The sequence below is a fragment of the Nelusetta ayraudi genome, unplaced genomic scaffold (assembly GCF_046127955.1).
Source record: "Nelusetta ayraudi isolate G7.1 ecotype Tasmania unplaced genomic scaffold, CSIRO-AGI_Nayr_v1 ptg000135l, whole genome shotgun sequence".
Taxonomy (NCBI): Eukaryota; Metazoa; Chordata; class Actinopteri; order Tetraodontiformes; family Monacanthidae; genus Nelusetta; species Nelusetta ayraudi.
In genome coordinates, this window is record NW_027466185.1 from 9,252,456 (window position 1) to 9,279,665 (window position 27,210).

At 45.0% G+C, this 27,210-nt stretch overlaps 2 protein-coding genes across 4 annotated transcripts in view; one reads left to right on the forward strand and one right to left on the reverse strand.

The window, feature by feature from the left end:
• Positions 1-6,999, forward strand: part of col16a1 (collagen, type XVI, alpha 1) — a 66,379-nt gene extending 59,380 nt beyond the window's left edge. For all 3 annotated transcript variants that reach the window (XM_076051723.1, XM_076051724.1, XM_076051725.1), the window contains 13 exons: positions 16-60; positions 1,145-1,189; positions 1,282-1,335; positions 1,506-1,559; positions 1,642-1,692; positions 1,993-2,082; positions 2,216-2,251; positions 2,357-2,401; positions 3,688-3,882; positions 4,370-4,433; positions 4,556-4,732; positions 4,825-4,902; positions 5,556-6,999. In XM_076051723.1, the coding sequence (XP_075907838.1) occupies positions 16-60; positions 1,145-1,189; positions 1,282-1,335; positions 1,506-1,559; positions 1,642-1,692; positions 1,993-2,082; positions 2,216-2,251; positions 2,357-2,401; positions 3,688-3,882; positions 4,370-4,433; positions 4,556-4,732; positions 4,825-4,902; positions 5,556-5,749 (1,128 nt within the window). In that variant the 3' untranslated portion in view covers positions 5,750-6,999. The remainder of the gene's footprint in view (positions 1-15; positions 61-1,144; positions 1,190-1,281; positions 1,336-1,505; positions 1,560-1,641; positions 1,693-1,992; positions 2,083-2,215; positions 2,252-2,356; positions 2,402-3,687; positions 3,883-4,369; positions 4,434-4,555; positions 4,733-4,824; positions 4,903-5,555) is intronic.
• A 1,232-nt stretch (positions 7,000-8,231) lies between these two features.
• col9a2 (procollagen, type IX, alpha 2) lies at positions 8,232-24,417 on the reverse strand. The gene is made up of 32 exons (XM_076011538.1): positions 24,109-24,417; positions 22,884-22,958; positions 21,930-21,965; positions 21,761-21,823; positions 20,371-20,424; positions 20,099-20,134; positions 18,324-18,347; positions 18,167-18,220; positions 18,022-18,075; positions 16,698-16,748; positions 16,541-16,597; positions 16,211-16,264; positions 15,041-15,094; positions 14,889-14,942; positions 14,395-14,448; positions 14,255-14,308; positions 14,044-14,097; positions 13,894-13,947; positions 13,449-13,502; positions 12,526-12,570; positions 12,375-12,428; positions 12,221-12,274; positions 12,076-12,129; positions 11,923-11,994; positions 11,524-11,559; positions 11,315-11,359; positions 10,857-10,889; positions 10,601-10,747; positions 10,449-10,503; positions 10,123-10,311; positions 9,957-10,034; positions 8,232-9,245 (listed from the first exon to the last, which is right to left on the reverse strand). Exons 1-32 carry the CDS (start codon positions 24,178-24,180, stop codon positions 9,040-9,042), a joined length of 2,076 nt encoding a protein of 691 aa, XP_075867653.1. The 5' UTR covers positions 24,181-24,417; the 3' UTR covers positions 8,232-9,039.
• Positions 24,418-27,210: the final 2,793 nt, after the last annotated feature.

Below are 27,210 nucleotides of genomic sequence, written 5' to 3' on the forward strand. Positions count from 1 at the left end.
GTTTTGTTTTTCTAGGGCGACGTGGGACCTCCAGGCCCACCAGGAGCTCGGGGAATCCCAGTGAGTATCACCTCTAGCATCTAAATGAGCTGATCTGCTTCCCTGAATTACATAGAATGTGACAAGCAGAATTTATTTATTTGATTTTGTTTTGGGTCTGTTTTTAATTTTCTTGGTGCATCCAAAAATATTCACTTAAAGGTTTAGCGTCACCTAAGATTTTGAAGAAGAAACAGTGACATCAAGTGGTTACATTTTAGATTGCAGCGTCTTTCACACCCCCTCCTGAGCTTGCCCGTGAGCTACGGTGGCCTGCACACCCAAACCGGGATACCCCATCCACATTCTTCGTTGGTATATTTGAAAACGCGAGCAGTCACCTGAACTGCGCTGTCAGGCAACCTGGATTGTCCACACCAGGCTTCCTTAAAAATATGGCAGTGCAAGATGGCAGCGAACCTGGAGCAAGACTCTTGATCTATACATAATCTCACAGATATGAAAACCATTTTAAGGGTAGGAAAACCAAATTAATTTTATTGTACTGCAATCATACACTTTTATTAATGTATGTCATGGGCAGGATATTAAACTTTTACCAACAACAATGGATCTTTGGAGAGATGCACAGCGTAACACCACAAATGCTTTGAAAGTTTGTCCGATCATCATGATCATCATGCGAGCGAGCGAGATGTTGCAGGCCTTCGCAAAGATGCGCATGCGTTGAGGCGTTTCACACTTTTCCCTAAACTCGGCCATTTAATCTCGCAGTCAAACGCGCACGTGCACGTGCATTGCACAAACTTGTACATTTGTATGAATCCATAACGGGTATTCACACCTGTTAGTGCAAAAGCCTGCATTCATATGTGCACACATTAACATACATGCATTCATGCAAAATCCGTTTATGCACGCACGCCTGTATGGATGCACACGGGCCTCAGCCAAACACACAATACACACCGACTGCGGTGCGTTCAAAGACAGCTGCACCCACTTGTTATATCTCTGTCTCTGGAGCAGGTGTCGGAGATTTCAAAGGCCTGTCTGCCTACCTGCCTGCCTGCCTGTTGTTTGGCTGCCTCCTCTTGAAATTTAATAGCCGACTAATCTCATTGTCTTTGATGTCTCTCCACAGGGATTCAAAGGGAAAACCGGTCATGTCGGCTTCCCTGGACAGAAGGTCAGCTGGCAGCCCGTTGCTTTGACCGTCCTGCCGCTGCCAACTTTTCACTTCTCCTCTTCCTCCCTTCTTCCTTTTCCTTCTTCCTCCAGGGTGATCTTGGTCCGTCAGGTCCACCTGGAGCACCAGGCAGACCGGGACATGATGTGAGCTTTTTTGTTTTTTACACATATATACATATATATATATTTGTTACAGCTGTTTTTTCTTTGTTTTTTTTAATAAGCAGAGCAAATCCATACATGTCTAAAAACCTGAAGTCTGTAACACAGTGAGTTGAAGGTCAATGTAAAGGTCGTGTTGTAACCTTCTCCAGGGTGACCCTGGTGCCCCTGGAGCTCTGGGACGACCTGGACCTCCGGGCCACCTTGTGAGTTCACTTGCCCGTGACAACTGTGATAACCTGTATTAGCATTTATTCAACTTGTCTTCACGTTTGCTCTCTCCATCAGGGCTCTTCAGGTCCAGCCGGACCACCAGGACCCGTTGGTCCTCCAGGACTGGTAAGACAAAAAGCCGCCGATCAAAGTTTTTGTCACACTTTCAATACGACGGTGTGATTAAAAACCCGAGGGCAGCTCTTTAACATTTCACCACAGTCAAACGGCCGGCGACGCTAACGATAATGAAGACAGAGCCGGTCGTGCGAAGCTATTTTCATTAAAATTTCACGGCGCCAGAATTGAACACAGGTTTGATTTGCTGCGCGTCGCCTCGGGTGAGAACGTTATCGGCCGGAATGAGGCGCAATTAAAATGTGTCACGCTGAGGGCATAAGTTGAAATCCTTCATCTTTTTGTCAGGGCATCAAAGGTGAGAAGGGACCCGCTGGTGAGAGAGGTCTTCATGGCATGAATGGACCACCAGGACCCCCCGGGCACCCAGGACTTGTGGTCGGTGCCGCCGTTCCTTTGTATCCTCCAAAGCTTTATTTCATTTCTTTAGCTTAATACCGACTGGCGTGTCCGTGCGAATGACTCACAACCTCTCTCATTTTTTTCCCCTCGCTTCCACTTTGCCTCTCAGGGAGAGCAGGGCAGCGACGGCGCGGCCGGAAAGGACGTGAGTGATGTCTTTTGTTCCCCCTCAACCCCTCTCCCCCCACCCATTAAACATAACAGGAGGTGATGTGCTATTCTTTCTCCCCCCCGCCTTTCTCTCTGACAGGGTGTTCCAGGACTCCCAGGCGACCGCGGAGCCCTGGGTCAAAAAGTAAGGAGTTCACGCCGGGTGATGCATCGTGCGCCCACTCCGTGCGTGCTTGTTTGTCCGGGCAGGTCATCCGTCATCGCTCGCGCTGACTGCTGCAGACGCACCCGCTTTTCTGCACCTTCAGGGAGACGTCGCCACAGCGCCAGCGGCGAGAGCGAGCACGCTCTCGCCGTTCCTGCCCTCTCAGCACAGTCGGCGCTTAACACAGTCATCAGTTCGCCGACTCTCCGACCCCAGCCGGCGAATTTTCGCTCTTTTTTTTTTTTTTTTTACCTCCCCTCCCTCCTGCTAGCTCTTAGCTGCCGTAGGAGAACCCCCCAGCCCCCCACCCCCACCCCCGTCTGACGCCTCCTCCGACGCAGGGCCTCGGAGCCCCGTAGGTGGGAGAAGAGTGATAAAATGATTGTAAGCCTCTGGGATAATGCTATTAAGCGAGGGCCGACGCCAGATGAGGCCATTTGTCACGCTGACAGGACGGCATTGTCGGGGTTCGGCCGCGCAGAGGAGAGAGAGAGAGAGAAGTGGGGGACACCTCCTTTTCTTCTCCCCACCCCCTTGTTCCAAGAGCTCCTCGTATGTTGCCGACGTCCAAACATTACGTTTCCATTATGAGCTTCTCTGTTGTCCATAAATCACTGTCGCTAATGCTGCGGTGTAGGGTTTTTTTTTGTTCCTCAAAAGTACTTTGACAACTTGGCTCAGTTGAATGGAAAGATGGTGATAACGATCTTAGCGTGCTCCTCCCATTGAGCAGCTCAAACAGGAATTAAAGGAGCATCACGCGACAGTTTACGGTAGAAGAGCAATATCTGCAATTGCAACTCCTCTAATTGCTCTAATGCTATTTGCCAGATGATGTGCGTCTGGATGTGCTAATTCTGCATAAGTGCACGCGTTGCATTGACACTCGGAAGCATTGCTTGAGTGGCACTCAAGTAGTTTGTGTCGGCAACAAAGGGCACTTCACACTTTCAACCATAGTCCTATTGGTTTGTGTTAGCTAGCATTAGCATGTTTGCTGCCGTGAGTACTGCTCTGGCTGACATGCACCTTGCTGAAGTCCTGGACAACACTGCTGCAAAATCGTTAGCTCAATATTAAGCACATCATTTTAGTTGTCCTACTTATGTAACTGATAGTTAGCACAAAAATACATACAAAATAATTAAAGAAAAATCCACTCATTAATTAGTCTGGCAGTCTCACTGCATGGACGTTAGCCTCCCGTGCAGCTAAGTGAAGAATCTTCTGTCTCAGTGTGTTCTTAAAGCTGCCCTGTCTCCCAGGGTGAACCGGGGGCCGAAGGCCAAAGGGGTGCTCCAGGAGAGCGAGGCAGACCGGGGCCCCCTGGTGGCGGTGGTTACCACTCCAAGGACGCGCAGCCAATGATGGGCCCAGCCGGACCCCGAGGGGAGAGAGGAAGCGCCGGTGCCGAGGGTCCACCAGGACTCCCTGGAGTCCCGGGATCCCCTGGAAATGACGTGAGTGTCCCACCATGGCTCTCATGTAATCAGGCGATATCCAGTTTGGCTGTGAGAGGTGGACATGAGCGCTTTTTACCTCCATCTGTCCTACTTACAAATGCACCGACACCACTGGCATTTTTACAGCGAGTAGAGTACGAGTACTTGCATTTCAGAACTCAAATACAATGTGGAAGGCCGTGACACATTATAGAATTTACTTTTTAATTCCATTTTTTACATCGATGTTCTGTTATTTAAACAACATTGCTAAACATGTTTTTTGTTGTGTCATACAACACAAATTTTACCAAATTGTCACATACATACACACCTCCATGCATACATACATATTCAACTGGTATCGTATCATGGTTTCAGCATGTATTTTAATGATGAGTAAAGTATTGGTACATTGGTACAGATACCCGATACTGGTATCGGTATCGTTGCATCCCTAATTAATATGAATATTTCTCTCTCTCTCGTCTCTGTTCCTAAACAGGCCGTTGTCAATTACGACAACATCAAGAATTTCATCCGCCAGCAGGTCATCAAAATGTTTGATGGTGAGGCCCACCGGTCAGTCAGTCCCTGCTGTCACATATGAATATTTCTCTCTCGGTTAGACTGAACTTGTTGTCTCCTCGCTTCAACCATGGTTCCTGGCCGCGCTGTGACCCGTCCGCAGAGAGAATGGCCTACTACATGTCCCGCATACAGATGCCAGTGGAGATGGTGGCCTCTCCGGGTCGTCCCGGGCCTCCGGGAAAAGACGGCTCGCAGGGGACCCCCGGCGCGTCGGGCGCACCGGGTATGCCGGGTCAAATGGGCAGACAAGGCCGACCGGGAGGCCAAGGACTCCCAGGTGAGCAGGGACGGTGATGCTGGTGATCTATTGATCTGTTGGTCTTCACCGTTAAATGTTATTTGCTTATTGGCGTTGCTTTGTGCTTCCAGGACCTCGAGGACCAGCCGGAGTAAAAGGGGATAAGGGTGTTGGGGAGATGGGAGATATTGGACCTCCGGGAGCACCAGGTACCGTCCAGCTGGGCTCTTCTCGGCTCAGTTTTATGCTATCATTCCAGTTTTCTCACTGAGCGATCGCAGCTCCAGGATTGTGTTTTCCATTCTTTTGTGTTGTGTTTGTTAAATTGCTCACACTCGCAGTTGTTGTCCACACTTTTTTTCTTTTATTCCATGTGAAACCCTTCTGGCAGAACTGGGTAACTCCATAAAAAGCGCATAGTAATTACTGAAATGTTTTCAGCAGTTGTTGCCCATTAAAAGGTCGTCTTTCATCTCAGACCGAGCAGATTGTCTGAGTATTTGTCATAAAACAAGAAAACCTCAGTAGAGCTGCAACGGCGCTGCGTATTCTGCAAAAACAAGGTGGCCGTGAGGCAGTATCGCTGGGGGAACCTGAGAGTTACCAGTGCCCTTTGTGACATCACAGAGGGCTTATTTCCCAAACTGAACACACATTAGTGTTTCTCTTTGGTCATCCACAGATGCGTATTTTTTGTCTTAAAACATTGCTAATGAGCCCTTTGAGAAGTAGAATAAATGTATCATTAGTTTTAGTATTATTAATACTTTTGCATTGTACATTAGAATTTAATCTCAAACTAGATTCATTTTGTTCTGTCCTGAAACCTTGTTCGCCGCTGTCGCCCCTCTCTCTCCCCCAGGTGTCCCAGGGCCCACTGGCTATGGTAAGATGGGACCCCCGGGCCCCGTCGGCCAGCAGGGTGTCCCCGGAATCCCGGGACCTCCGGGCCAGGCTGGCTCAAAGGGACGGGATGGCCGCTGTAACCCAGGAGACTGCATGAGCCATCAGGTGGAATACAACGTCAAGGGCCCGCCCGTCAAGGGCCCCTGGTAGATGGATGGAGACAAGGGACTGAAGCAGCGCCAACAACAGAAGACATGAGAACAAAGACTTTGACCTGGAGTTTGTTAAAACACAAGGATAAAATGACCAGAAGAATGCAACTACGGTTTTATCCTGTAGTTTTGAACCAGCAGTTTAATGTTTTTTTTTTTTGTTCCAGTGTTCTACTGGAATGAAGCTCCCAGAGATGCGGCAGATCCTTTTTTATCCGAATGCCATTTCATTGTTACGTCAAACCTTTTTATATATTTTTTTTTATCTTTCTCTCCTTTTGTACATTTTCAAACCACAGGAAGTCCCAACTCGTATTTCCTCCCCCCCTTAATTCTTCCCCAATTCAGTGCGTTTCACCTTTTATTTGGCCCAAACTCTCCAGGAAGAAAAGCCGACACGTTTTCCACGGCTCTCCACTCTCGTGTTTTTATTCCCCCCGTCTCACATTCAGGAGTGTGTGCCCGTGCATTTGTAATAAATATTCACAGCGTGTATGGTTTGAAACATGTCTGAAATTTGATTCTTGGAAAAATATCCAAAGAATGTTTTTTTGTTGTTGTTGTTGTCGTTTGCGTAGGAAAAGCATATTCAAAAGCCATGGTCACTATGATGGATTCACTTTCTTTGTCCATATTTATATTTATATATGTATGTTGGAGCTTTTTAGACTTTTTCAAAGGATTTGATAAACCACCATAGCCGGCCACTTTCTCACTCGAGCGCACAGAAAAAGGGGAACTTTAAGCAGGTGTGGAGGCTTGAAGATTGTCATCATAAGATTATTAGATTGTGTTTTACCGCAGAAAGCGTATTGGATTTTGTAACGCTAATGCCAAAGTGAGCTCTGTCTTTTATTCCGCCCTCCCCAAATCCTCTGCAAATGCAACCACGGAATCTAAGTACGTTTCCGTTCAGAGTTGTTGCAAAAAAAAAAAAAAAAAAAGGCCTCACTCGTCTGTTTATTAGCAAATATGAGCAAGTCTCCGCCTCTTCTCGCCGGAGGTCCTGTAGCGAAACACACTGAGCGCGGCGAGTCCGACACGAGCGCATCACAAGCAGGTTTTGTAATGGTTACGCGCTAATTGTCATTTTTTGGGGGGTTTGTAATTTTATTTTTTTATACCGTCTGTCACTGCCACCTCTCACTGTCTGCAGATTTTCTAGCCACTCTCGAGCGCTTCATCGACAACTCTTGAGGGAAAATGTCAAGCTTTGAATTGAATTAAATTGCTCTTCAAGAACAAGAAGGAGTTGTGCTATGTGATTATCATTTCGCATTGCTAACTCGCACACTGTCCAAGTGTGCTTAACGGACCAGGCGCAAGTGCCGCCCTTGTCCTCTGTCCAAGGCCTGTTGTTTTAATTCTCTATTGGTATTTAAACTGCTGTGTCTTGCCGCTCTGCTCTTGTTCGGTGTGCCTGCCATACTTCTGCTGTTGCTTGTGGTTCAGCGTCTCTCTAGCTGTACTTCTCTTCTGTTGCCTGTAGCTGTTTCAGCATCTGTTTGCAGTTGCTGGGCCTTTTGTTTGCGCTAGGTATTTGTCTTTCAAGAGGTTTTGGGTTTGCTTCTGGCATGTTGCGTCTCCTCGCTTGGTCTTCCGTCTCTTCATAAATGTTTTTTTTTATGTTGTTTTGTCTCTTCATAGATATTTCATCCGTCTTTGCAGCCTGCATGGTGATTTTTTTTTCACTCTTTAATCCTTTTATGTGTCTTTGACTCTGTAATCATTTAAAGTCAGGCTGTCATACCAAAATGCGTGCACACACACACACACACACACACACACACGCACACATACACAAACACAGGTTACTCCTCACCCATGCTTTTGAATCACACACTCCTTATCAACCTATGGTACCACAAGGGGGCGACAGTTTCCTCAAAGTTACACATAAAGTAGGTGAGGGACACACTGGTCTTGATTCTGTGGTCACGTGACCCTTCTTGCCTCTCAGAGTTGTAGACATGTGATTGTCTTGGTAGGAGGAACTAATTTTGTGACTTCTTACTGCAGCACCGTAGGAACCTTCGACCAGAACCGCCCAAGAACTCTGACAATAGCTGAATGTCTGCAGCATCGGAAGCACAAGGGTTTATTTACATGCATGGGTTTGACTGTAACTTCAAAAAAAAGAGACAAGGAGCAGAAAGAGTTGGAGCAAACTTAGAAAGTCTCAGTCCCCCACACGATACAGAAGAACATTTTATAAAAGGTTCCATTTTATTGGAATGGGTTGACCTGAACAGCCAGATAAAAAAAAAAACCCTCTTTACAAGTGATTATTTCTATATATTTCTATATATTTCTATATATGGAGAGAGAGGAACAATAAATAATTTTCTGGACGAGAGTAAATCAGTCATTAAGTCGCTGGCACCCTGTGGAAAGTCGACAGTGGCATAAGAGGCACATTCAGACCGACTCGCTGCGAGAAAAAGCCGTTTAATCAGTAGGAACTGTTTGTTTTATTATTATTATTATTATTATTATTACTCACTGCATTCATAAACACAGGATATGTTCTTTTCTCTTTCTTTTTTTTCTGGTGCATACTGTAACCCACCCCTCCCCTCGCCCCCCTCCCTCCCGTATATTATAATCAACACACATTTACAAAAGATTTACAGCACTGCATTGTGGGAGATGGGAGTGCCTGTCGGGATATGATGTTGCCAGGCAACAAGAGAAAGAGATAAAGCTGGTCGTTAGTTTCTAAAATGAGAGCTGTGGGGTTGCGAGGGCTTTCGGAGGGAAGCGAGGAGGAGGCGGCGGCTAATGTACATATGAGGTAATTTGGGGATTTCACTCGAGCTCACGGATGAAAGACTTTCACAATGCAGTACAGTACCGAGTGGGAATTGAGGCTTCAATCATTTATTTGGTCCTTTTTTCTTTCCTTTTTTTTTTTTTTTATCGTTGTACACTTTCAAGGCGTCGGCCTCGAGAGCGGCACGGCAACATCAGACAAAAAAAAAAAGAATGTTTTTTAAAACGCGTCTCAAACAAATTATTGCATATGCAGAGCTGTTAAAGTGACGTCCGCTCTCCTCGCTCCTCTCAGACAGGGGTGGGGGTCTTCGGGTGGGACCGACACTGGCGTCGTCCAAACAACATGAGAGAATTCTGGTGGGATGCTGGGTGATGATGTCATCGCGGCGGCGGCGCCAACGCTGCGTAGAAAACTCAGTTTGAGTCACCGCTGCCGGTCCCCCGACCCCTGGTTCACGATCTGGTCCCCAATGAGAGAAGCGGTCTCTCCGTCCCTGCTGGGGAGACGGCCCTCTAGGCACTGGGTCCTTTGATTGTTCCCGCCTCCTGTAGTCTGGGCGAGGTGTACGCTGAGGCAGCCAGGCACATGGCCGCCTCGCAGTAGCCCGGGAGACCCTGCGGTCCTGCCTTGCCGGGGTAGCCAGCCTCTCCGTGGGATCCCTGGGGTCCTCGCTCACCGTGCTTGCCGTCCCGAGCCACGCCGTCGATGCCGGGAGGACCTGTCAGGGAAGCCGGTTTAAAATCTATTGCATATTTATAAATAAATAACAGGATTTGTTTGTTGCAAATTCCTCTCAAAAGCCAAGACCCAGGAATGAGTGAATGAATGAAGTTGCAGAAGGTTTTTCTGCTGATACAGATTAGCAAAAATGCTACAGTAACCACGTTTATCATCTGAATATTATATAAAACATGACAGAGCACCAAAGGCTTTTCTCCGTAGACGTTTTCGCTTTACACCAAACTGCTTCAGCAACAGTTTGGTCGGCGCTAGGCTAATTATGCTACATCCCTTTAGTGGCCGAAGTTCCAAAAGGAACACAAAGGCCTAACTAAGTAAATAACCAACCAGGCTAAAGTTGCCACGGGCACCAATAAGAAGCCTGTAACATTTGTATCGGCAGTTAAAAAAACAATAATAACAATTTGGTCAACTTGAATGTGATGCAATTTATTTGTGATTTGTCTAATTACCTTTCAAGTCAATTGCTTGTCATGCTACATAAAATGTCCGTTTACTTTAATAGTGACAAAGTTTTAATTTGAAGGCAAATGCTTTAATCTTTTGGCACACTTTGCTTCCTGTAAGTAACACTTACTCACACACTAATAGTCTTTCACTCATGTTGGCATCTTCATACGAACTGGTGCTACACCTGCTACCTGCTGGTCCTCACCTGCCATCCCACTGCTGTGCTAAAAGCTCTCACCTGGTATTCCGGGAGGTCCTGGTTGTCCTGGATGAGGTCTACCAGGATCTCCTCTCTCCCCCTTCGCTCCTCTCTTTCCTACAGTAGGCAGAGGAGCACAATGTTCACATCCTCTCGGCCCATGTTCTCACTGTGCGTCGGCAGCTTCGGTTGTGCACATCTCTACCTTTAAGTCCTGTGTTTCCAATCTGTCCCGCCGCTCCAATGATGCCGGGGATTCCGCGAGATCCGAGCAGACCGTGTGGCCCCTGTGGACCAGGTGAACCCGGTGGTCCGGGAGGACCGGGAGGTCCCATGACGCCGGCCCCACCAAGCACGGCCCTCTGGGCGCTCACTGCCACCGCTGCAAGTCTTTCTGTGAGAGCAGAGAGCATCAGCATTTCAATGGGATTTGTCTCAGAAGATGAGCAACTGACTGCTCAGGAGCTGAAAGTAAAAAAAAAAAATAAAAAATGAGGGGGGCCTCCCACACAGAAAAGAAAAAATGCTCACCCTGCAACATCTTCAGCACCACTTCGATGATGTGCTGGTCAGATGCATCACGTCCCTGGAGGAAATCAATCAATCAATAGAAGATGAGCATGGAGGAAGGATGACAAACACGTTTTCTGCATCCTGGATGAGACCAAAAGCAAAGTCCTCACCAATGCTCCCTGGATACCCGGCATGCCCGGAACTCCCCGTTCTCCGTGGAGTCCCCGAGGTCCAGGCAACCCAGGTGGGCCCAGGTCTCCAGGTTTACCAGGATCCCCAGTAGGTCCATTGTGTCCTGGGTCACCCCTTATTCCTTGCTGTGACAACAGAAGACATTTTTATTTTTTTATTTTTTTAAAAGAACAAATAGACGTGCATTTGAAAAATTATGTTTTAGAGGAAGAGAAAGGGAACTCGTGACCTCACCTGCCCTTTAGGTCCTGGTTCTCCAGACAAACCCTGAACACAGAGACGTGGTTATTTTCAATATCACCCGTCAAGACGCTGGTTGAGCAATTACAGCAAAAATGTATGCAGTAATAAAGTAAGTAAAATGAATAAAGCCTGCTGTGTTTTTCTATATTTATATTCCCAGCTTTTCATTTAAGCAGCTCATTTGCCATTTACATTTTCAGCAGGGTTCATGGAAAACTTGTAAATGGATCTCTTTCTTCTTTATACTTACATCTTGGTGAGGATTTTTTTTTTATTATTTCTTCCTAGATTGATATGCAGGTTCACACAGCCTCTAAGTCTCTGCTTTCTTAACGCTATTATCTTAAGCCTGATTGTGAGGATTTTGTAAACTGCCAATGCAATCTTCTATTGGAACAAAAGTAAAAAGTTTTAAAACCACTGCAGCTTGTGCCGCCAAGACTCTTCACCTTTTCACCTTTCTCGCCTGCCAATCCCTCAACGCCTGGGTCGCCCTGTGAAAGACGCAAAATGTGGTTGAGGAAGGGATGAGAGAAATAACTCTTTTTCACGTGAAGACTTTTTCATATAAATGATGGAGATTAAAATACAAATGAATTGAACAACATTAATTGGGCATCTAATAATTTAGTTTTAAACAGCCAGAGCTGCAACTCACAAAGTCTCCCTTTGGCCCGACCTTTCCTTGGAAGCCCTGCAGAAGGAAAATGAGTTGTGTGCATATAAATGTCATTTAATAATATTACAGTATCATCCTTGGAAGGAACTTAAAAAAAATTAGCCCACAGTATTGATTCAGGCCTGGGATACAAATGATCAATGATCAAAGTTAGAAAGATTTTCTCCCTCTTTCTCTGAAATGTGGAAGATGAGCAGGCTCAGATTATCATGTTATTGTTTATTTATGTTGCCTTATCTTCTCTAGCCTGCACTGCGGACGGCTGAGTCTTATCCAAGAGTAAACACTGCCCCCATTGGATACTTCAGGGTACTGCTGTGAAGTGTGTTTGATTGCAACCAGCGACGGATGTGTTTTACATCTGTTGCATGTACTCACCTTGTCTCCCTTGGTTCCACTGAGACCCTGAGCACCTGGAACGCCAGGAGGTCCTCTCTCCCCTTTACCTCCCTGGTAGGAGATTTGTTTTTTTTTTTAAGGAACTCTAAAATGTATTCCCGATCAATGAGGAAATACAACATGGCAACTCACAGGCTTTCCAACTACTCCCTGTGGCCCGACTTCTCCACGCTGGCCTCGGTCACCCTGCAGGAAACCAGTGATGTGCGTATGTTTGGATCAAAGTTTGGAGTGTTTTCTTGATTAAAATTCAGTTTGTTTGTTTTTTGTCATTTACCTTAGGTCCAGGAACTCCTTGCATACCAGCCTCACCGGGGATACCAGGTTCACCCTAAGAGATGGTTAGTTAGTGTTGCAAACTCGAGAACATAATGTCATCTCTTCAATTAAAGTATTTTTTTCCAATTATTTTTGAGGCAAGTCTATGTTACCAAAGGTCCGGGGGCGCCAGATACGCCGGCATGGCCTCTGGGTCCAGATTCACCCTAAGGGTGGAGTAGAAATTATGAGAGATAAGAGATAAGCATGTGGAAAAAGTGATTATAATACATTTAAAAAAATAAAAATACAAAAAAACCTTACCTTATCTCCAGCTCCTCCCTTTGATCCAGGACTTCCAGGCAACCCCTTTGCAAATAAATAAATAAATAAATGAATAAGTCACCAGGTGACGCTATTGTGACTAGTGAAAAGAAAAGTGTGATGGTGTTTAAAGTACAGTTCACTAATGTTTCTGGTCTGAAACGTATTCATAATGGCCTCTATCATTATCACCACACATACATTTTTCACTGCTTTGGTTTCACCTTCTTCCATCGTACACTAATGACATGGGTCACATCTCTTATTATCTCAGTCGTTTGTGCCACCGTTAAACTTTAAGGTTGGATCTATACATGAGGTAGTTTGCCAGACTGAACCCATCCTAGCCAATCATGGTTGTGTGTTTAATGAGGGGGTGGGATTTAAATAGGCAACGAGTTATTGAGAAGTGCAAGCCATGCAAGCGAGTGTTGCAACCATGTAACATGCAACCAATCAGAGCGGATGAGTCAGTAAATTAGCCGGTGCAGGAGTTCGCAGCAGGCCAAGTGTCACGCAGCAAAGTGTGCTTGGCACGCTCCATTACCCCTTAGTTGGGGTGCGGGGGAGATCAACGTGCGCGCAAAACACCACCATACACACACAATGGGGCGGGGTAACCCGGGCGGTCTGATTGTGATAAATTACACACGGTGCGAGGGACAATGCTGTTTGAAGGTGGTTTAAATTGTAAAGCAGCGCGGGCCAATGGGTCACAGTTAACCTGGAACGCTGCCCGGAAAACAAAACACGCAGAGATTTACAGCCGCCGCTGCGTTACTTCCCCCCGTCGTCTGTGTTTGGAGCCGAACAAATTTCCCTACGTGGACTGAGTGCAAACAAGGGTTTTACAGACGGGCCTATTTGCATGTGTCACCCGCGGTACAGCAGAACAATAACATTTACTGGCGGGTGTCACTCACCGCCGTTCCCTGTGGACCTGGAGGACCAGGCATCCCGGCCTGGCCAGGAGCTCCCTGGAGGAGAGAAAACAGGAAGAAGCTGAATAAAACAATCCTCTAAGATCTGGTCGCACCGAGATAGAAAGAGAACATTTTTTGTTGATGCCTATTTTGGAGCTCCTGTTTGATCTCACATGTTTTTCTTAACCTTTATTTAATAGGAGATGCAATGGGAGTGTAAACCCTGAGCAGGACAACGTGCATTATGCTCACCTGCTGACCAGTGTACCTCCCTTTCATGTAAACATAAATATTTGTTTTATTCCCAAACAAAACTTCACTGATTACTTAATTTTATGGAATGGAAAAACTACTTCCTAGTTTCATCCACCTTATTTCATATCACCTTCGTAATGTGACACACTGGACCTTCAGCTTTACCCTCTCCACGGCTGGCCATTCTTACCTTTATTCCAGGAATCCCAGGTGTGCCATCTTTCCCGTCAATCCCAGGCAGACCCTGGAACAACAGGCAAACGGATCAGTGGACCTGATTTGGCGCCGCCTCCGAACACCACCTGTGTTCTCTTTTCCTTTTTTTTCCCTTTTCACTTACGTTATCTCCTTTTTTGCCAACAGCTCCTTGTGGGCCCCTGATTCCTCGGCTGCCCTGCGGAAGACAAATATCCTCATTGTATTCGGCTACGCACATCAGGATTCCCTGTTCAAATTCTGAGCAATATTTCTCTTTTTTGTTCCATTTATCAGTGTGTACAATTTGAAGGTAATAGTAGGTTTAAAAAAAATGAAAGAAAAAGATTCCATACTTTGTCTCCAATATCTCCTGCCTCTCCAGGTGGTCCCTGAGGCCCCTCCTCACCCTGTGATTGACGGGGAAAGGCTTAGAATAGTGTACAATGGGTACCTGATTACAAATGAGGGAAAAACTGTCTTTGTGTTTTCTTACAGGAGGACCAGGAATTCCTGCAGGTCCCTGGATTCCCTTGTAGCCGGTTGGCCCCTGCGGAGGGGGAAAAAAAGCGTTTGCAGTCACTCACTTCACTTTCAGGAAGGATCTGGAGTCATGCTGGCCTACCCTTCATTGAGATAAAGGGGTAATTAGTGCTTAACTCACTTCACTAATGGGTGCTCCGCCCAGAGCCAGACACTCTTGCCTTGGCACCAAGACTGGGGCGCTAACTTGGCTAACGCAGCTAATGTTAACAGTAAGACTGATGGCTACGGCGGATCATTAACTACAGATGGAGGCGCCGCGGACCCGGACACCCCCGATTCATTAGGGGAAGGGGAGAGATCTGTGTTAGCGTCATTTCCATATGTCCCCACAGCAAGTAATGGATGATGTTTGCATAGTGGGGGCAGCTCTGGCTGTGTCTCTTTGGTTGCTCTTCTGAGAATTAGAACAGCGAGTTAAAAAGAGAAACAAGAAGCGGTACTCACAGCTTCTCCTTTAGGACCCATCATTCCTGGGTAACCTCTCAGACCCATCGGACCCTTGAAGGGAAGTAAGGAAAAACAATGTCAGGGCACCATCAGACAAAATGAGCTTATAACCTTGCTAAGTTAATTGAGCAGCTGAATCCACAACGTACCGGAGGTCCTGGGATACCTTGTTCGCCCGAGATGCCTACATCTCCCTTGGAACCCTGGCGGGGGGGAAGGAAAAATGAGATGACAATTTTTTTTTATTTTTTTTTTTCTTGCTGCACATCAGCCTGCGACAAACCACACCCTTAAACACCTCTTTGATGCTATAGAAGATCCTGAATAAATAATTACGGGCCTGTCAGCCAGTTCTCGCCCATCTCTCCAAACGTGCCTTTTTTCTCACGCTAAGATTCCACTGTGTCTCCCCAGGATGTAAATAATTCCCGAAGAAGAACCACAGTGCGGTAGCAAAAAAAAACCTTGCGATGCTTTGATGTGCGCGTATGTGGCTGTGTTGTCCCCATTGTTTGTCAAGCCATTCCCTTTCTGTCATCAATTACCAGAAGAAGATGCCCGCAAAAGGGAAATGGTCGAAAAAAAAGAGTAGGGAGTCTGGATAAAACTGCTTTGAATGAATGCCCAGGAACACTGTACAACTGCTGGATAGCTCTGTCAAAATTAAATTCCAGCGGTTTCAACTTGAGGATTTCACACAAATGAGAACATTTTGAACATAACATGGATGCATGTTTAAGGAGATAAGCTGTGGCAGCTTTTTTTTTTGTTGGTTTGCTCTGTGTGGAAATGTCAAATGTTGAAATGGCATCTAGGCAATGTAAAAAATATTTCCCTTACCTCATCCGGAGGTAGGAGGGAAACCAAAGGAGGAGCACTTTGACATGTCAGGTCTAACCTAAGGGGGCTGCCTGATTGACTTATTTTTCAAAGCAAGGCAAGGCCTCTTGAATGGGAACATCATAGGCGAAATACTGGGGCCCGGCTTGGTGCTTCCTCAGAGCCCACCATGTGCTCGTTAACTCTACTGAGTACATCAAGGTGAGAGGCATGCACGGACCCGGACTTCCTCATGCTCTTCTTCATATACCTGGCTCTCCAGCATTGCTTTCATCTGGCTGACTGCATGCTGGCTGCGGGGCAAGGGCCAGGCCTGACTAATCGCACCCAGATTAGTGCCAGTCATCTGCCTCAGGGGTCTTCATTAGAGCTAATCCTTGCCTCAGCGGCTCCTCAATGGTGGGCGAGTGTGTGAGATGTTACTACATGTATATATCGGGGGTGTTTGATTCTGCCCTAGCTGGACGCGGGCAGCTCACCGTTCTTCCAATGCTGCCGGCGTCTCCGAGTATACCAGCACGTCCTTTGTGTCCCTAGGGGGAAGCAATCAGTCAGTAGGGTATCACAGAAATTCCAGTTCATTCTATATACTGGCTAAAGGCAACAAAAAAAATAAATTATGTTTGAACTGCTCTGTAAGCTCCACTTCCTTGCGTATACTTAGGCTAACATGCAATGGCTACCTCTAGCTACAGCTTGAAGCCTATCAAAGCATGATGGAAACTTTTAGAAAGGGCATTATAGCTGTAAAAAAAAAAAAAAAAAAAATCTATATTTCACCTTACATTAACCACTTTTATTTTACTCACCTTGACACCCTGCAGTCCCTGGGGGCCTTTGGGTCCTGCTGGACAGTTAAGAGGACACTGTTGTGGAGGAGGGGGAAAGGGTACAGGGATTACAAAAATAAAGTTAAAACAGATTAATTTGGGATAGTTTATGTATTAGAATGGCGCTGGATGTCACCTGGAATTCCGCACTGCCTTCCTCTCCACCAATAAACTTCCCCGGAGGACCCTAGGTGGACAGATGGAAGGACAAAAAAAAGGATGGCTTGACAGGAGAAGAAGAGCTGAGCCAGCACGAACCATGCTACCTCTATTTCCCCATCCATCTCTCCTCGCCACTTTATAGATTGAGTTAGAAAGTAAAGTATCTCTGCTGGGGATGATGTATCCCTGCAACAGTCGGATGAGACATCCCACTGGTCTAATGGGGGTTTATTTACCATTGGACAGCACTATAGCTAAACAAATACTCTCCCCCGGGCTTAAAGCATCGCTCTCAATGAGGAACACCCCCTGTTCTCCTCAAATCTTTCGGTGGAGCCCACTCAGAAAAGCATGCAGCAGACTGTTTGCACCATTGGTGGGGGGTGGGGGGGGGGAAGCTTTAATGTATTCCATTTAGGACCCGTTTGGGGTGTAACGTTGTTCAACCGCACCATTGTTCTGTTATTCTTTAAAACGCCATCAATTAATGTATTCAATAAATTTTTACTTGAACGCAGCACACATGAAAATAGGAATGGGTCCAGATGCAGAGTTTGTCTCTACCTTCACTCTGCAGTACTGCTGCATACATACATCCATACATTAAGTGAGATGAGATTGATGGAACTCTGCGCTTTATCGATTAGGCCCATTGAGCTTGTGGTAGACCATTTATTTCTCAATCTCTTCCCGCTATTCTCACCAATCAAGAAAGAAGTAATTTATTGTGACATCAATCATATTAATAAGGCTGATTAATTTCCTGGGCAGTATGTCACTGGGTATTGGCTAAGCATAGACGTATCGGATTCATTGTTGCAAAATGGGATCGTTTGGAAAGCAGAGGGCCATTCCGATGTTGTGCTTCATCCACCGGCAATATGTTTTAGTAAAGCACAAAAAATGAAAACTAAAAAACAACCTTTTTAAAGGTTCCAACACAACAAAATCTGAAAATATTCACTCATTAAACAGTTAACACTTAATAACAAGCTGGAAATAAAGGATTCAATGGAAGAGATGCTTCATAATCTGTAGGTTGCGTTATGCCTTGTCATGTATGGTAGATATTTGACAATGTAAAGCCATTTAACAGAGACCTCGTGGTTGTGCTGTTCAAACTGAGATGAGGCTTGTTGTCTTGCTTGTGGAAAGGGGTCTACTGTAATTCCATTTTTGGGTTATAATCAGTCACATTTAAGTTTGCTATGCATTGTGGATTCTTATTGATCAAAGGGCACCTGGCACCTAAAACCTGACCGTTGTTCGACCTGCTAATCCTGCACATGGATACTTACTGGCTTCCCAGGAGGTCCAGGGAGTCCTGGAGTTCCAGGTGAACCCCCAACACCCTTGGAAGGGAATACAAAGATGTGAATAAGAACGTTCAACATGTTGAAAAGACTTCTAAGAATTAGAAGGGCAGCAAGGTTGGTTTCCTACCTTGGATCCATTTGGTCCAATTTCACCTGGAAGCCCGATTGGCCCCGGTATGCCCTGCAAACAGGGACATACAAGGCAGAGTCATCTTCTGTCTCGGAGGAACAACGCCAACTCATTGACACAAAGTTAATTGCATTAGAGCAAACAAGCTACTTACAGCCAGCCCTGGAAGGCCGGAGCCCTGCGCACACAGGAAGAAGAGACGAGGGGGAGGGTCAGTTACAGCATGACACGTGAAACCAATCAGTCTGAGTATCAATTAACGCTGGCAAAAGCCAATTGAGAAGGGGCGGCAGTGATTCAGCGTACACAGTTGGATGGCCCAGGGCAGATTGACTCATGTTTGCTTTCTTTTGGAAATTAATTGCAAACAACGGTTAGAATGCACGAGCCTTGTTTGGAGGAGCGGCAGTACACAGGGCAGCGTCTTTTTGTTTGAAAAGTTGGAGGAGAGCCGGGCGGGACAAACAGCTCCCGAATCAGGCCGACTGCTCTGGACAAACAAAGGATTTAACTAATGGTGTGGCGTTCGAGCGTGACATTGGCTGACCGGGAACCTCTGACGTTCAAACAAACTGTAACAAATAGAAAGGGGTGTATGTTTGGTGGATACGCAGCACCATCTAGTGGCGATGGACGGAAACGCCGGGAATACTATTTTTTCAGCAGCCAAAGGAGCTCCTCGGTGAGATTGTATGATAGATTTTTCGACTATGACGATCACGGTTCTTCTACATCCGGGGTCTAACGATCGAAGCCGGCCGCGTGTTGTGCGTGCGGCACGTCATGTAGGCGCGCCACCGAGCTCTAAAGAGTTTGGGGGGCACAGCTGGTCAAGCGCTCAGGCGTGATGCAAAAGGGACTCGGGAGGTTGCCTCTTGAGAGCAGCTGCCATGCAATATGTTTGTTAGGGAGCGACGAGGCCGCAAACAACGCCTAATTCGCCTTGTCGTAACTCATTTCTTAACAAGTCTCAAGGCCGCACTAGCGTGCTTAGCTAATTAAGCAACGGGCGACCTTGTCCAGGAAGACAGCAAGGACCCCTTTTATCATGTAGTGTAATCAATGTTTTAATTTATTGTTACAATTTGGAGGTTAAGACAAGGGTTTAAGCGTTCCCTTTATCCCTTCATGCTGCGTGCAGCTGGTGCTATAGGTCCTAATTGTATTAATAAGCATGAAGATGCATTCAAGGATTAAATTAAAAGTGCATATCCACTCAGGTTAACAATTATAATTTGAAGATTTATTTTAAGTAGGTAGTGCATGTATGTAGTAATGTCTTCATCTTATGTTTGTCTGAAAACCAAAAGGGGCCCAAAACTTTAAGTTGGAAATACTATTAATATTATTATTATTTATTATTATTATTATTAATAGTATTATTATAATTTTATTTAGACATGATCCTCTTGTTTATTCCTGTATAAGTGCATAATATATTCACCTTTGAGCAGATGCAATGATTGCATTGTTATGTGTATTAATTAAGCTGGTAATTTGAATTCAGGAACATTTTGTTTGTTGTATTGAAAGACGGGTAAAAATGCTTTCCACCAACTCTATAGGCAACAATAACCGTCACTCTATATCCACAAAGTCTTGGCTACAACAGATGAATTAGTAAACTACCAAAGTAATTGAGCAATTCCGTGTCTTTGCTTAAATTTAGCCTTCACAGTGTTCTTGTGCAAAAACATTTGATGTTGTTGTTGATTGTGAGGACAGAGAAGATCTTGATATTGTAATCTAACTTTGGATTTTAATGGTTCTATTGTTCTTGACATGCCTGAAAACTGAAATGTAAGTAGTTGAATGTTAAACTGGGATGCACTTAGTTAACTCCATTTTAAATGGTAAAGAATCATTCGTTCTTCCTACTTTATGCTGATAAAAATGTAAAGCGGTAAATTGAAATGTTAATTTACTCACAGGAGGCCCAGGTTCACCAACTGGTCCAAGTTGACCCTGTGCCAAAAAATATACAATAAATTAGGATGCAGATGAACAATCGAATAACATAAAGTGTATAACATCTTCAAATTAGCTTCTAGCTGACAGAGAAAATATTTGTTTTACATGGCTGCAGCTCAAAGTGACAAAACAGTAGGAAGGAAATTAGGGAACTTTTCTAAACTGAGACTTGTGAGACCTCTAATCTGTTCTACTTTCTTTTCTTTCCGGTGCATGTTGTAAACACTCGCCTTGGGACCAGGGCTCCCGATGGGACCTCGGTCGCCTTTTGCTCCAATCAAACCCTGGAGTCGGTCAAAAAGGGGAGAGACACTGTCAGCGAGGTATGTCACACAATTACGTCGGCCAAGCAGAGTTTGATGTCCGAGATCGGCACAGTAACAATACCAGGTGAGAGGTTCAGTCACACAGTTAATTGAAACTGGCACTGATCTTGTTGGTAATTACAAGGAAAAACTGAGAGAGGAGATTCCAGGACGGATTACAGGCCAAATCTTTGAGGAATGTGTTTGTGTGTGTGTATGTGTGTGTGTGTGTGTGTGTGTGTGTGTCTTTATTAGCATGTGACCCACTGACAATTAGCTCTCAGAGTAATGCAGATCCTGAAATGTGTGCAGAGAACCCTTACCATAATTACTACGTAGTGAATCAATAAGACAGCGTGCACGCACACACACACACACACACACACACACACACACACACACACACACACACACACACACACGTATCCCTCACATACCCACACAAAATTAGTCTTAGGCCGCCTCTTGCTCCCTCTCACTGCAGGAGATTGAAATGGGAGTCATCAGGACGGGATAATAGGTTTACCTTAATGTGTACTTAGCTAATTTCTATTATAGCCGGGGTCAGTGAGGTTTAAATAAAATTGCTGGATCGACAATAAACCAGCGCAAGGTGTTTAAAGGCCTCTGCTGCAGTGCTGTTACAGGATTCCTGCCACTGGTAAATGAGGCCAAAGTCCACAGAGGGACATGTGCAATGCCAGTGGGAAAAGAGAATCAAAAAAGAGTGCAAAATAAAATAAGAGATAAGATGTAAAAAAAACTAGGAGTAAAAGAAGGCAATAAGAACGTTTTAATTATCACGAAGCACAAAAAAAAAAGCAAAGGATAAGCACGTCTTTGGAATAGCTTCAATATACACAGCCAATGTATAAGCAGTCGGCTCTCGGAAGCACTGCAGCCCTCCATGAGGCGCAATAAGTAAAACATTTTTCTCTCCAAAAAGAGCCGGGATATGGCTGCAATCTCCTGGGAAACAACAAACTCTTGTGTTGTTTTCTTCAATTTTGTTTTATATTGGAATGTGTGCTATGTGGGCGTGTTAAGTGTATGTTTATGAAAAAAAGAAGATTCTGTGCCTCCAAAGTTTTATACTGTATAAATTTAAAATAAGGTCCTTGTGGATGTTATTTGTGCTTTATTGTTGAGATTCTATCATGTTTTTTTTGGTGGGTAATTTTCTTGCTCTTTTCCTAATTAAGCTGTTTTTTTTAAAACATGAAGCCAGAGATTGTTTCATTAGAGAACCAAGATTGGATAAAGATTGTCTCTTGCTCTCTCACTCATCTTCCTTATCATAATGGCGTCCACATACGTCAATGCCGTTCTCCCCCGGTACTCCATCAGGACCGGGCTCTCCTGGCTCTCCCTTTTGGCCCTAAATTTAAAAAAAATAAAAACAAAGATAACATTTTCCATCCAAGGGAATCTTGGTTTAAATTTATTGTAATAACACTAAAGCAAACATGGCTGTACAAACTTACCGGTGCACCAGGGGGCCCTGGTGGTCCTTTATCTCCCTGCAGAGAGACACAGCTTTGATGTTAGCTGGTTTAACGGCTGATCGTATACGCAGATGCCGTAGTAATGAGCTCATGTCTGCGCTACAAGGCCACCTCAAGTCCTGTGTCACCTGGTAAAATCTGGTCACCTCGAGCCTTTCGTTTCACTACGTAAGATTAATTATCACAAAAATGTGACGAAAATGTGTTAGCATTGAAAGGGAGCAAAAATACATCACAGAACAAGTTTGAGATGGTGCTACTGATTACCAAAAGATTACCCAATTAGCAGTGATAAGAATAAATGCTACACTTCCTGTCAGAAGTGGGTAAACACATGATGACTTTCACTTTTTTTTCCATTGGAATGGAAAGGATGGCTGTAATGAAAATTTAACCACATATTGGCTTCATTGCACAAAGCAATTGCAGTGGACTGTGTGGTAGAGATTGGGCATTAGGATTATATGCTATATTTAAATAGAAAAAAGTTGTGATCACATTTTTATTTAAATAATAGATATTTTTATCTATCTAATTTAACTGTAGATTAACTTTAATTTAACTTTAATCTAGTCATGATAGTATGATAATATAATAAATAACATTCGTAGGCTTTGGTGGAAGTTGCTCCGTGTCTAACCAGTCCTGTGTTTGCAGCATATTTAAGCAACCTGTGTGTAGTTAACCCTGAAAATAACCCAAATGTATCACGTTACTGTGACACAGACCGTGGATTCAGGCGAGGGTCCCTCTCTCAAAGACCCCTCTCTCTGCCAGAAACAGAGCCCTTTTTGTGTCCGCCTGTTTTCGTTTGCGCTGCCCTCTGTCGGCAAGACTGCTGTACTGCAGCAGGCGCAGAGACTTGGGTATTTCTTCGGCACAATGTTTGCCTTTGTGATGAAATCTGCCGGTCCAACCTGCACGGATACTCACATCGATGCCGTCTGATCCGGGGGTGCCAGAGGGGCCGGGCAGGCCGGGCTGGCCCTGAGGTCCAGGTGGGCCTCTCTGAAACACGCACACATATTTACTGTCATATCAGGTCATTGCATGCTGTAATAACATGACAGATATTTTGGGGCTATACATTTTTTTTTGAAAAAATTTAGCAAGGGAAATTTAAACATATTAAATTTCTTTATTTTTATGCAATCATGGCAGAAAACAAAACAAAACATTTGTTTGCTGTCAATGCTCTCTGCTGTTAACCCCCCCTCCCCATCAACACTGGTAATAGCGAAAAAGCAAAACTACATTGTGATTGAAATTATGTCCATTAACATGTTTTTTTTAATGACCAGAACCAAAGAAATTGTTGATGATCTTTAAAACTGGCACGTTGAAAGAAGGCAAAACGGGGAACAGAGGAGGAATGTGGAAGGAGGGGTCACGGGACCGGCACTGTTTGCCCCCACTTCACCCACTCCCCCTCCCCCAGCATTCCCCCTGCCTGCATTGATTAGCAACTCAGTGGCACAGTCAGTCCCTCAGCTGATTGTGAAAAAAATGAATCCAACTGTGAAAAAAAAAAAAAAAAAATCAAAATTTGACTAAAAGAAACAAACAAATAATCCTCAGAGGTGAAGTTCTAGATGTCCAGTGGTATCTGTTGGTGCAGCTTCTCGCAGTTACTGGGCAAAGATTTTTTTTGGTTTGTTTGTTTTTTTTCTCCGTGTCTCTGTCAATTCCCGTCACCATTGCTGCTCTTGAGTTTGCCCGTGAAAAACTAAAGGGAGAAAATCCTCTGTTTCCATTCTTCTTTGAGTTGATAGAAATTCTTCAAGGGCCCAAAAAAACAGACAAATAAATCACAAGTATTGGCAAATCCACGCCTTCAAAGGGTGAAGAGATTCCAGGGTTTGTACTCAACAGGGATTAGAATCCACCAGATTGTCCGCTTTTAATTGCATTGCATCTCCGCGGCAGAAAAAACAAACAAACAAACAAACAAGCACATGATTTCACTCTCTGTGGATGTGCCCACCTGAAACAGGGCGGCTGGCTTGACCCCTCATATTTCAGTCAAAGGCCCCCACAATATTTTACATTTCCTAGAAACCTCTGTAGTAAACCCCCTATCCCCTCACCTCACCTGGGGGCCCTCATCCCCTCACATCGCCTGCAATAAAGCACATCTCATCCTCCACTGCGCACTCACCACTTGGGCCAGAGCCAGACACAGGGTCTGCAGTATCACCCAGGTCTTCAGCGCGACAGACGGAGCAGCCATGGTCCCTCTTTTCCCCGTCCGTCTCTCCTCTCTCTCCTCGCTTGGCTGAAATCCTCCTCGCTCTTGTTGCTCCTCTACTCCGCTCTCCCCTGGCCGGCACGTCGCGCAACTGGTGGAGCGCGGCAGTCCGAGAGGGAGGACTGGGGGGGTGCAGGTGGTGGTGGTGGTGGTGGTGACTGGGCTCTGTGCACTGCTCCGAAAAAAAAGCAAATCAACTCAGGAGGAAAGAGAGTGTAGGTGGGGGGAAGGGGTAGACAGAGGGAGGAGGGAAGGAGAGAGAGAGGTGGGGAGGAAGTAGCGAGCGATGGGTAGGTAGAGGTGGGGAAGGAAGGGGACACCAGTTAGAGGTGTGGTCCCATGGTCCCTGGGGGCCCTCCTGAAACCCTCAATGCACACACACATAGAAATGTAGCACGATTATTTCCCCACTGGTTTAAAATGTTTAAAATCTTCAGGGGAAAGGCAGCCCTGCCATTCACACATCGCCCCCGGTCTTGGGCTGCTACATACAACTTTGGTTGCCTGCCCGCCACCCTCTGGGGAAAACATGGCTTGCTCATGGGAATGCAACACCAACATGCTCATCTCTTGCCAGGCTGTGAGAAGTTAACTGACTGGAGAAGAGAAAAGATGAGCCAAGCGGGTGACTGGAGACGCTTTGTTCTTGCCAGAGGCTGCCAATAGGCAGGCAACCATGTCTTGCATTTCTTATACCAGGCCAGCAGGGAGGCGCTCTGTCAGTGACAGTGGTGCAACTAGAATTTCAGGATAAAGTTAACTTCATTTTGTTGTCTTTAATTCGTCGGGAATTATTGCATTTGGATTGAACTTGATGTATTTATTATGTTGTCATAATTATATTGGTGAATGATATATAATATAACCGGTGAATGAATGAGTTGAATGAATTAAGCCATCAGTGTCAAGCCCCAACACAGGCTCATGAGGCCCGAAGCCTCTCTTTATGAAAAACGCAGCTTTCAGTGACACCTGCTGCACAGGCCGTACATTACAACAACACCCAGCAATATCAAACATGTCCACAAGATGGCAGCAGTTAGGTGTGAGGGTTCCTGCAGCTTTGCCGTTGAGTTCACGACTGCTGTAGTTGATTATGCAGTTCTTGTCCTCAGGGATGACACAGGCAGGAGCGGGTCCTAATAGGTACCTTTTATTAGCAAGCTGTGATTTAATACATTCTGTAGGGAATCTCCAAAAGTGTGTAATACTTCATAATAATAACAATAATAGAGAAATGCTGGCACCGCACTATATTTGAGCTGCAAATCTGTACTTACTCAATTTATCACAGTACCTCAAAATGCTTTTTTTTTTTTTAATGTGAGCCAAAGAATTAAATATTAACGACTGGATACCTAAATTTTAATTTATAGACCTATTAAAATAACTAATAAAGGATTAAAGAGCAAAGTTTAAAATACAGTTTTGGAAGCAGCACCATGAAAGAACAGCTCTGGCCTCATGTGCATCAGCAATGCAGTTTTACTGTTTAGAAAAATTGAGCTTGATGGAAGCGTTGTTTGCTTTCCATATGCAGGGGAGACAAGATGGAGAGATTTTTTTTTTTTTTTTTTTAATCACATTTTGAAAGTGTCATATTCATTTTGCACCTGTTACAAAATGCATATATTTGACGATTTCCACAATGTTGTATCACGTTGTTTGGCTTCAACATACTGGCTTGTTCCTCTGTAGCAAAAAATCAGACTTGGTAAGCAAATGCAGTCTGCCACCAGATGTCACTCACTCCCATACAATACAACATTCAACAGTCCTGTCACACAACAAATTCTCATTCCACTGCAGCCTGTTTCTCACATAAGTTTTGACTTAACGGCATGCAGAAAATCCCTAAACCACCATGAGAGCACAGACGGCTTGTATTTCAAATGCATGGAAATGTGTCCAAATCCAAAAAAACCTGCTGTTCTGATCTTCTCACGGTTGAAACCCATACAAGAAGCGCCTTCCAGTTGTTGCCTTTCTCATTAGAAATGAATCCCAGGCCTTCTCAGACGGGGAAAACATCGGCCCTCTCGGAATCTCCAGCTCCCTGCTCATGTATAAATTCTCATCGAAACATGTCTGAGCTCTTTTATTTATCTGTGGCGGGACCAATATCATGCTGTTGCACAAGCCAACAGTGGAAATCCACCAAACACTGCATGCTTTCCTCAGTTATTGGCGCATAATAGAAATATTCTAAGCAATCGGGGGAAATCTCAACTTCTCCTTTTCAACTCGAGAAGATGGGCTGCTGTTTTTTTTTAGGGTGGGTTGTTTGTGCAAACGAAAGGCCCAAACGCTGCACAGCCACTGTCTGGTAATGACAGGCTTGCCAAATGTTATTCTTGAGTGCAGGTGTGAGGAGTAGTGGCAGGGCGATAACGGAGCGAGGTCATTAAAACCATCCGCTGGGTTTGACAGCGTCCCCAAAAGACTCATACTGTGCCATTCCTTCCGTTGCAAAGGCTCTGTTTTCATTGGCTGAAGATGTGCAGGCAGAAGTAATTAGTGTGTCTCATTTGAAAAATACTCATTGGGGCACTAATAATGTTTCCGTGGAAAAGAAAGTTTCCAGTCCATCTGTGGCTACAGCTGCTTTGACATTTGAAATTGTGGTGGTGGTTTTATTTATTTACTCATTTTGTTCTTGCACAGGGCTTCCGAGGGCTGTACAAGAAGATTTTTCAGAGTCCCGACACAAGAAAAATAGAAATAAATCTGAAGAATTTCTGGAAAAGAAAATATGTATTTTGGGAATTATGATGCTGTGGTCTGTCGCAGGGCTGAGTTGCGTCTTTGTTGTGTTGTTTTGCGAAAGAAACTGTTTGACCACAATGCAGAAACAGATGATAAACGTTAACACTGTCAGAATACGTCTTGCACACCAGGTTTGATGTTAGATTGCATGCAAAGCTAATAACACCCTGAACAAGTTCACACTTTTGGAATTTGCGTTTGTTTACCCTATGAAATACTGCCAATCTCATTGCGGACATGCTAACA

What these genes read in the sequence shown, in the direction of transcription:
- col9a2 (XM_076011538.1), bottom strand. Translation starts at nt 24,180, where the DNA reads ATGGCTGCTCCGTCTGTCGCGCTGAAGACCTGGGTGATACTGCAGACC. An exon ending in CAGGGCCCCCTGGTGCACCG is followed by an intron (nt 21,824 to 21,929) that starts GTAAGTTTGTAC and finishes TTTTAAATTTAG; the next exon opens with GGCCAAAAGGGAGAGCCAGG. An exon ending in CAGGAATTCCTGGTCCTCCT is followed by an intron (nt 14,309 to 14,394) that starts GTAAGAAAACAC and finishes CGTCAATCACAG; the next exon opens with GGTGAGGAGGGGCCTCAGGG.